This window comes from Propithecus coquereli, unplaced genomic scaffold (genome assembly GCF_000956105.1).
Source record: "Propithecus coquereli isolate 6110/MARCELLA unplaced genomic scaffold, Pcoq_1.0 Scaffold63, whole genome shotgun sequence".
Classification (NCBI taxonomy): Eukaryota; Metazoa; Chordata; class Mammalia; order Primates; family Indriidae; genus Propithecus; species Propithecus coquereli.
The window spans coordinates 4,977,060-4,987,905 of record NW_012152285.1 but is presented as its reverse complement, the minus strand read 5'-3'; the positions used below and the strand labels follow the sequence as shown (position 1 = coordinate 4,987,905).

The 10,846-nt window shown below is 43.4% G+C and overlaps 1 protein-coding gene across 1 annotated transcript; it reads right to left on the bottom strand.

Annotated features, from left to right (window-relative positions):
• Window positions 1–274: 274 nt before the first annotated feature.
• IFIT1B (interferon-induced protein with tetratricopeptide repeats 1B) lies at window positions 275–6,078 on the bottom strand. Its single transcript, XM_012659659.1, is given in 3 exon segments — window positions 275–1,077; window positions 1,080–1,690; window positions 6,047–6,078. Coding segments are annotated over 3 exon segments (1,446 nt in total).
• Window positions 6,079–10,846: the final 4,768 nt, after the last annotated feature.

The following is a 10,846-nucleotide window of genomic DNA, read 5'->3' as shown; positions in this document are numbered from 1 at the left end:
GCTCTTTATATTCCAAGGAAGACTGCTTTAACATTCCATGAGGAGGGGTGATGATCTGAGGGGATCTTATCTCTGGTGCCACAAAGACTTTCCTAATCATTTAGGGGACACAGCAGAGGTTGCAGCTGCACGCTATGTGATTCAGGCCACATAGCCACATTCCTCTCGAGGCTCGGAATAACTTAAAATTCCAACAGCTTCAAGTTTGAATTATTTAATTTCACAGTTGTTATATTTAGTATGGGAACATTAAACGAGTGGTGGTGGCCTCTGTTCAAAACATAGGGTTTAGGTCAGCAGCCAGCCTCAGGGCCCTCTCGTAGCACAGCAGGGCGTCACTCACGTCCGCTTTCAATTTGTGGACTAGACCAAGGGGGCTGAAACTTTCCACAACATGTACATTGCAGTCAATGCATCTTTTAGCCAATTTCTCTAAAACATTGAGAATTTTTTCCCTTGCATCGGACATTTTTTCTGTTTTCAGACCTTTTAAATAATGGGTGATTTCTTTATCTTCAGATTTCCTGTGATACTCTTGGAAACGGCCGTAGCGGTAATGAATCTCTTGCTGTATGTAATCATCAATGATTGTCATGCATAACACTTTCTGAAAAGTGTCCTCAGCCTTTTCATGGTGCCCTCTTTCTACATACATTTCAGCCAGGTCAATGTAAGACAAATCAAATGTGGGCTTTAGTGTTAAAGTTTTTTCAAATTCATGTACAGCCAATTGAACAAGTCTGTCTACCTTTTCTTTATCCTGCCCTCTAGGCTTCATGTCTGTAGCTGTCTGTATTCCGATCATTTGTGCCCTGTGCCAAAGCCCTATCTGATGATGTAGGAAGGCAGAAGTGGGTGTTGTCTGTAAGGCCATTTTTAAGAGCTGAAGAGCTTTATCTGGAGAGCCTCTTCTTCGGTAAAACTTGGCCGCATATCGAAAGACATAGGTCCGTGAGGACATGATGTCCAGAGCTTCTTCGATGTACCTTTCTCCCTCATCTTCCTGTCCTTCATCCTGAAGCTTCAGGGTAAGGAAAATCTTAATATATGCATCCTCTGGATTTAGCCTGACAGCCTTAGGGGGTGCAAAGAAAACCCCTTGTGACCTTTTATTGCTGATTTAAAGCCATCCAGGCGATAGGCAGTGATTGCATACCCGGTGTTGAACTCAGGGTTTTCGGGGTGCACTTCCAGAGCCTTTTCAAAGCAGGCCTTGGCCCGTTCATAATTCTTTCCTCCACACTTCAGCAGGGCCCATCCTTCCTCACAGTCCATCTCAGGACATTCCATTCTATAGCGGAAGAGATTTGCAAACTTCTTGCAAGTGTCCTCCACCTTGTCCAGGTGAGTCTGGACTTCTGCCAGTCTGCCCATGTGGTAATACACCCAGGCAAAGTTGCCCCAGGTCACCACACTTCTTGCGTCTGATTGGCCAGCATGCTCTCTCTGGATTAAGCCTTCAGCCTCTTTCAAGCTCTCCAGGGCTTCCTCATCCTGGCCCTTCAGGTGTTTCACATAGGCCAGTAGGTTGTGTATTCCCACATTGTATTTGCTGTCTAGGAACTCAATCTGGTCCAAGACCCTGTTTTCTAAATCAGGCATTTCAGAGTCTTTAATTTGCAGCCCCCACGTGAAGTGACACCTCAGCTGAACCAGGTTACCCTTGACCGGATGATCATCAGCATTCCGACTGCGGAAACAAAAGCAGATTCTTTGTTAGGCGAGGAACAGCCAAAAGAAAAAAGCTGGATACAACACTTTGTATTTTAGTGCTTGTCCTTGGATTTTAGTGGTATAACAACAATGTGTGTGTACAGTTCTGGGTCATTTTTTCACATGAGTGAACTCATGGAACCACCGCCTTAATCAAGCTACAGAATTACTCTGTCACCATCACATCTCCCTCATGCTAACCCTTTAGGGTCACACCTGTCACCTCCTCACCTGCACCCCCTAAACATCCCTAGCCCTTGGTAACCACTAATTTGTTCTAATTTGTTCTGCATCTCTGTAATTTTGTCATTTCAAGAATGTCATATAAATAGAGAATATCATACAAAAGAATAGTTCTATGTACAAAAATCAATCAATGTAATATACCACATTAATAGAATAATGGGAAAGAAATCACATGACATCTCAATTGATGCAGAAAAAGCATTTGACAAAATTCAGCACCCTTTTCCTGTCTAGGAACTCAATCTGGTCCAAGACTATGTTTTCTAACAGAAAACAGGCATTTTAGAGTCTTCAGTTAATAACTCCATGTGAACTGACATCTCAACTGAACTAGGTTGTCCTTCATGAGGTTTTCATTAGATTCTTCACTGTAAAAATAGACAGCAACTAATTCTGTTTTTTAGGAGTATTCAGTTTACTGAAAATGAAATTAGCACTTCCAATAGTCAAATATTCTCCCTCCTAGTATCCCTGTTTCCATTATCTGTTGCCTCACTGGGTGCCATAGTCATGTCATTAGGACAAGAGCAGGTTGGCATAAAAATCCTGATGAAATGTTAATCATTTCTTGGTGCCAACAGATAGGGTAAGTGACGTCTAAAAGCCAAGTCAAAAGAGATTAAATCTGCTATTACCATAACAACTTCAGCACCACCCTCCACACTGTAAAACCCTTCTCCCCCCCGTCTATTTCTTCCCAACATCATAGTATAGGACTAATACTGTCAGAAGAAATGTGGAGAGAGGGTGCACAGAAGGATGGATTTCTTACTCTTTTCCATGTTCCCAACATATAAACATATTTTGGTTTTCTCTCCTCCCATGAAGGGTTCTGAGTAAAATATGAGAGCCGAATACAGTTTCAAATGATGGGCTCCCTAGATGCTTAAGCTGGGTTGGAGGACGTGGTAGGGCATCCTACCTCCTACCTCCTTTGCTTGTATGAACTCGCTCAACCAATCCTAAACAGAGAGGTTGAAAATGGGTAGAACCCCCCACAGTGGCAGGCTTACTGCATGGGGACAGAAAATAGGGGGGGTGAGTGAACATTGCATGAGGTCAGATGTGTTATTTGAGGAAGTAGCAAATGCCACTTTTGTAATTCAGTGACCCTGACGTTAGGTAACCCTGCAGCCTAGAATAAGACAGGTATTCAAAATCTTAAGAATTACAGTAATCTCTCAGTTACCCATGGGGAAGGGAGAATAATACAGGATCAGTGGGACTAGGAGTTTTCTCTCCAATATTTCATCTTCCAATGAAGTGGAGCTAAAGTCCTAGTCCTCCTATAAGAATATGAGGGAAGAAAAAGAAATTTGTCTCTAATAGTTGAAAAAATGGTTCTTGTATCATATGTAGGTGTATCTGCCTACATATTCTCAACTAATTACCCCATCTTCTGTACTTGCCATGCTTTCTACCCATTAGGCCCAAGGAAAATCCCAGTGAGGACCCTTATGAAATTTTATTTAACTCTATGTATGACAATGTATAGCAAAAACCAATTTTTGAGACTGGGCGCGGTGGCTCACGCCTGTAATCCTAGCACTCTGGGAGGCCGAGGCGGGCGGATTATTTGAGCTCAGGAGTTCGAGACCAGCCTGAGCAAGAGCGAGACCCCGTCTCTACTAAAAATAGAAAGAAATTAATCAGCCACCTAAAAATATATGTATAAAAAATTAGCCGGACATGGTGGTGCACGCCTGTAGTCCCAGCTACTCGGGAGGCTGAGGCAGTAGGATCGCTTGAGCCCAGGAGTGTGAGGTTGCTGTGAGCTAGGCTGATGCCACGGCACTCTAGCCAGGGCAACAGAGTGAGACTCTGTCTCAAAAAAAAAAAAAAAACAATTTTTGTATAAATCACACACACACACACACACACACACACACACACACAAAAGACTATGAAACATTCTCTTTTGAAAATAAAGGGGAAGAGAAAATTCACACAGTGATGGATAATACTACCCAGGTGGGCAGAGGATACTCGGACTTACTACTGCCTCTGTAAGCATAGCTGGTGGCTCAGTGCGACCCTCTCATTTTCCCCAGGGTCTCCACCTCAGAAACTCCCCGTTATGCTTAGATCTTCCTTGAGTGCATTCCTGTGCACACTCCCAAACCATCCTCCCCAGGTCTGAGTTCACGGAACATGATACCCTGACACTGAATCTGTTCTTGCTTTGGGCAGGATTGCATGGTTGACTGCCGAGGTGAGGAGCTCCAGAAACCTTCCTTTTCACCACCCAGCTGTGGCCCAGGAATATTACCCAACCTGTGTGTGTGTGGGGGGGGTATGTTGGGGGTGGGATCAGGAGTGAGTAAAATCAATATTGTGTCTAAGCATGCTCACTGAAAACTGAAAATAGTCACCATCCTTAAAGAAGATGACCCAAACGCTCCACTTGTGTCCACTGCAGCTCATGGTATGATGACAACAGACACTGCCAGGGAAAATCATCCACACAGACAGCCATTACTCTAGAGCCACTGGAATATTCGGGGACAGGCCATTCTAGGCTTTCTAACTATGTACCCCTATCTCAGGTACCTCTGGCCCTGCCAGTATATTTGTGAGACATAGGAAGAGATCCACTGGGATCAGGAGTATTTTGATGTGGGCTTTACTCAGTCCGGGATAGTCCAGAGCCCCTTTAGGCTGCCGCAGGTCAGGAAGTTCTAGAAACATAAGCACAGGACATTGCCAAACCTCAAACTAGGTAGCCTAGTTACCAAAGTTGGTGAGAGAAGGCTTGCTTTCTGTCACCTCCACAAATACAGACACAGCTAACATCATTTAATGACCAGGAACTCATTATAGTAAAAAGAGAGACTTAGGGACTCTTATGGTAAATTTCTTTGCAATCCCTCACTTGCAATTTCTTCCCAGGACAGGTATAGATGTTTCCTGGAGAAGGGATCCTATCCTGGAGAAGGGACCCCTTTTTCTACAAGCTCGTCTTTTCTCACTGACTGCAACATCCTATGGCGGAACTTGAGTCCATCAGAATGCTTTTGAGCAGAAAATATTTTCTGCAGTTTTCCAGTTCTAACCAAACTAGGAAAAAAAAGGAGTATATATTTTCTAGAACAAACACATAACAACCCTGATAAAGTTTCTTATTTTCTACCATCTAGTAGAGTAGTTTTTCAGATTTTAGCATACAACGTGATTACCTGAAAGACGTATAACACACAGATTGATGGGCCCCACCCTAGAGTTTTTGAGCAAGCAGGTGTAGGGCAGGACCTGAGAATCTGCATTTTCTAACAAGTTCTCAGGTGATGCTGCTGCTGGCCAGGGGACCACACTTTGAAAACGGTTGATTTAGTGAAAAGTAAATTTCATAGTAATCACAATTTCATAGTTTCACAGTAATCACAAAATTTGACTTGATATCAAAAAGAACAGAGAAATGGCCATCTGCGACAATAGCTTCTTCTCTTTCCCACCTGAATTTAACTGAATTATCAGATCAAAAATGGCTTCCCCTTCCCCCCTGGATGCCTGAAAGTCTCTAAATCCTCTTGCTCTGACTGGGCCCCAGGCCAGTCTCCCCTCTAGGCTCTGGCGAATAGTCGGTAAGTATCCCCTGAGTAATTGTCCCTCCCTTAGAAAGTGCTATGAGAATGACATCATCAGAGCACAGGAGGAGGTGAAGGCCATGCTATTAATTCCTAAGCGTCCACTGGGCTCTGCTTTGGGTTGTCAGTGGTTGAGTTTTTCACCAAAGACCTCTCGAGAAGCCCCTCCCCTGCAGCTACAGCTAGGGGTCTCCCCAAGCCTGGTCACTGCTCCCTCTTCTTGCCCCTGCAGGCCTAGGATTGTCATGTTACCACTATTGTCACACCACGCCCCTGTCCAGTACCTTCTCCTATTAATTTCCCTAAACTACGCCCATAACATATTAAATAGCTCCCTTATTAAACTTCCCTCCGTTACCAGGTTGAAGGTGCCCCTCAGGGTCAGAACCACGAGTGGAACAGGTCCTTTAGGAGGATGCCCACTACGGAACCGGTCCTTAAGGAAAGTTTTGGAATTTCAAAATGCCCAGAAATAAGATCAGCAAAACAGAGAAAGCCTTTACCTCACGGTGCTGTGGGACAGCAGGTGCACCATGATGCTTTGCTTCAGGCTGGGAGGCTCCTCCAAGGTTTGACCACAGAGTCCTCGGGCTTCTCAGACAAGCACGGTGCTCATATGTGGGAGGTAGTCCCAGATACTTTGTCACAACCTCAATAGAGTTCCAGTGAAACTCACAGGGTAAAAATGAAACTTAGAAAGAGAAGGCTGTCTCTGCTTTGATTCCAAACACATGCTCAGTTTTGGCAACTAAAGGGGTATTTGTGACAAGCAGTTTTGATATGCAAATTCCCTGCTGGGGTCAATGTGACCTAGGAAATGGAGGATAGCTGGACCTCTTGTTGATGTTCAGTGCCGTGGAAAGGCCAGCGAAGGACAGGATGTATATTTGTGTGTATAATTTGTTACTATCACGTGTACCCAGCCAGGTGGTTCCAGGGACACCTGCAATCAAAGCTCCTTGGACCAGGGTCAGTGGTTTCAGCCTAAAGGAATATTACAGAGAGCCATTATCAATTTGTGGACGAATGAGGTTGCACGTGGTTAGGTTTTCTTCTGTGAGGCTGTGTTAGGCAAAATGGTTCCCTCTGGGTTTAGAGATATTGGTCTGAAGAAAAGTGTCATATTTACATCCTGTAGCAGCATTTGTGTTCCTACCAATTCAGATTCTGGTGGAGCCCACATAAGCATACTGATTATTTTGATGGTCTTTACTGTCCACCATCAGTGGTTCAAACAACTGTGTTTAAGCTAGTCAGTACAGGAACATGTGCTTATGGACAGAGAATGTGATGGGACCACTGAGGTTCACAGTACTCTATGATGTGTGGATGTTAAAATCTAAATCTAAATTTACATAATTCTTCTGGGTTATCCTCATGCATCTTCTGTTTCCACTATTTTTTAGGTCACCTGTTACAAAGCAACAACCACCAGAAAGTCAATCAAACAACTTTCACATATCTAATGAAAAACTTTCTTTGAGACCAAGGTTGGTATAATTGTCTGCACAACAAGAAGGGGAAAAGAAAAGTGTGGAAAACTATTACTCTGAAATCCTCTTGCGAGGTGTTACTGAGTCACCCTGCAAGTTTCATGCCTTGGTTACGTAGGAGGGTAGTGCACCAAGATGAGCAAAAGGGCAAAGACCAAGACCAATTTCCCTGGAGTGAGTATTTCAAGATAAGGTTATTAACTTTATTATAGTCTACACATAATTACCAAGTGAAACTGTAGCCGAGCTGTGCTGTTTCTCCTTTGTCCTGGACCTGTAACTTGGCAAGATTTCCTAGGCTTCCTTGAGGTAAGGTGTGGTCGTGTGTCTGAATTTTGGGTAATGGAAAATGGGCAAACATTATGTGTGCCATTTCCAGGCCTAGCTCATAAAACGTCCATCCATCATCTTTCATGTTTTTTCCTCTTTTGTGTAAACACTTGGAAGCAATATATTAAAGACAGTGGAGTCAAAAGATGGAAGGAAGCTGGGAGTGGCGGCCCATACCTGTAATCCTAGCACTTTGGGAGGCTGAGGTGGTAGGATTGCTTAGGCCCAGGAGTTCAAGACCAGGTTGGGCAACATAGTGAGATGCCATCTCTACAAAAAAATATAAAGTATAAAAAAATATAAAAATTAGCTTGGTATGGTGGGAGGCTGAGGCAGGAGGATCACATGAGCCCAGGAGTTTGAGAATGCAGTGAACTATGATGACATCACTGAACTCTAGCCCAGGGAACAAAGCAAGACTCTGTCTCAAAAAAAAAAAAAAAAAAAAAAAAAAAAATGAAAAGAGTCTTAGTCTCTGAATCACTGGAGGGAGGGTAGATACCTGCCAATCAGTAATTTGAGAAATAAATTCCTATATTGTTTCCCAAGTCATATTTGAAGGCTTTTTTGAATAACACCATGCATGCATTACCATAACTAATAGAGATGATTAGAAAAAATTTAAAATTGTATATACTTTTCCAAATCTCAGATATCATGATCTGTTCAAATTCAGACTATTTACTTTGTTGGTCTGAACAGTATTTTAATTCTTTAACTGTAAGAAGAGAGAATTGATAAGATACTAAGATAATGAGACTTTTCAGAAATGTTTTCTCTGAGCTTATAGTGCCTATGTGCTGTAATGCTCATGCGGTTTAGATATTAGATATTCCTTTTATTCTTTCAGTGCCTTTCTCATGGTGGTAAATTTCCCAGTCTGTCTTGGACCTCTGGCTGGTCTTGCTTCACTGTAATGGGTGAAGGATGATGAAGGGGTGACTGCAGCAAGAGCTGAGCATCTTCAGTGTCAATCCCCTCCAGCCAAAGACCACCAGAAACACACTCGTGTTCAAGCACATTGGGTATATTACTCACTGCAGTGAAAGAGGACATACACTCTGGGGAACCATGGGGTATCTCAATAAGAGGGTGTTACAAAGGACTTAACGGATTTGGGCTTGTGTTAGGAGATTATGGGGAGGATTTAAGGAAGGGGAGCTTTGCTTGGAATCAGATGTTGGCAGGAAGCAGGAATGATTCCATGATTGGGTATCTTAAATCATAGCTAGAAAAGAGGAAAGACTAGACCAACGTTAAAGGTGTAATTTGAAAAGAAGCAATAGTCACTTGCATTAGCCAGGTTAGGAGGCTGTTTGCCTGAGCTCAGACATGATTACAGAGTGGCCATGTATTTTGTCTTGATCCATCAAGGTCACAGGATGGCTTTTTCTGATGTCACTGTTTTGTAAAATTGTTTATGTGCTACAGGACAGTACCAGGCCAGCTCCCAGATGTTCAGGGCTGCTCTTCTCTTTCTTGTCATGGAATTTCTGTGTTATCGCTCCAGCAGACAGAGGGGTATCTTGACTTTTCTAAGACCATAGATTATATAGATAAGAAGGAATACCCAGAAAGGAACATCAAACAGGATTTTATGCATTCACAGGTCAAATATGCAGATCTCTTAGAAGAAGAGAAGCAGTAGTATAAAATCTCTCCCTGTGTGAATTAAAAACTTCTTTCCATGTCTATTTAAAAGGAGGAGTTTAGGCAACTTGAGATAGACCACATCTGTCCATCAGTATGAGACAAGTTCTGAGAAAAATGTACTGACCCTCTCGACATCTTATAAATACAAGACATTGTTTAGATCCATGTGATTCTCCCCACACCCACCAAATCTCAGGATTACTTAAATAATGAGAATATGAATCCCATGCCTTAAGTAAAGTCTAATTGTAGAAGTAGGTAGTACGATTTTCTAAGCATAATGAGTGCAGAAATCAAGGGTGAAACCACCCAGGGGAACAAAGAGAAGGGAAATAGGTCCAGGCAGGCCTGCTGTGCAAGCCCAGGTTTGCTTAAAGGGAAGAGTGACTGTCAGGCCAACATCGTCTCATCTGGGAATGAGCAAACTCAGGCCATTAGAAAGAACTTCCTAGACCTGCCAGGTGACAGAATCTCTTGTTGGAAGGGGGTTTCTCACAGACGTGTGCCATCTTACCTATTTCAGGGTTGTGTTCTCCGAGTACAAGGTGGTAAAATTCCATCATAGAACAACTGTTAACCTATGCATGGGGCCAATGAGACATTTTTTCCTGAGGTTTCCTTCCCTCCTCCCCAGCTTGGGCACAATGAGAAATGTTAAAACCTTTCGTTCTCACTTGTCTTTGTGCACACAAGATGGTGTTGCTCAGTGGTGAAGGCCACCTGGAGCCAGACTGTCTGGGGGCATTACTAGACTCTGCTGCTCACTGGATGTGTGATCTCGGGCTCGTCAGGCCACATTTCTAAGCCACATTTACTTACCTGTAAAATTAGGATAGCAATATGACTTTCCACACGCGTTTGTGCTGAGATGAAATGGGCTATCGCATGGAAAGCACGTCTCATTGAAGAGCATTCTGTAATTGTGAGTGTTGCTTTCATGGTGTGGGACGAGCCCCTCCATCTGTATGGTCTGTGCTGACCATCAGCCGGAGCCCTTCCCGCTACAGTTTTTCCCAGTGGGCACTGAGAGAGAGGTGCCTCATGTCACGCCTGACTGTGCAGCAGCTGAGATAGGGGTGTTCTGTTCTGAGCTTCAGGTTAAGGCAATCTAGATATTCCCGCCTCAGATTCTGACTCATTGGACTGAAAATTGGCTCAGGCAAGTTTTTAAGATTTCCCAGGAATTTTTCAGTTTGAAGCCAAGGTTGTAAACCACTGTTAAAAGCCAAGCTTCTTATAGCATGGATGAGGCAACTCAGAGTTGAAGTGAAATCAAGTTCACTCAGCTAGTCGGTTAAACACAGAACAGGTCCTGAATCCTGGTAGTGGAGTCATAGTTCAGTGCTTAAGTTTCATTTCTTCCAAGTAGGAATCCTGTCCACGAGAAATGAGTTTCCCTCTCTAGTTTCCATTGCTCCTTCCTGTTTGTAAAGACATGCATGCGCACACACACACACACACACACACACACACACATGCACGGAGTTTAGGTGTTTCCTCTCCTTAATGCTGTTCTGTCCTGTGAAGTTCAGGATCTGTTTATGCCAAGCACGTGTGGGGCTGGATTCTAAACACCTAATCAGCTCAGCCAGAGTCCCACAGAAGGAGGACTGCTGCCAAATTCATCGTGATAAACACTCCCTCTGTTTCTCTGACACAGTTACTAAGCAATAATTATATGCATGAAAATTCCAAAGTCATACCGCTCTCAGTGTAAGCAGCTCTCTTAACATTCATTTCCATATTTGCTTATGTTTCCATTCCTTTCTTTCAGAATTGGGTTAGGGCTAGTGCCTTGCAGAAAATATTTGCGCCTGAAAACTCAGT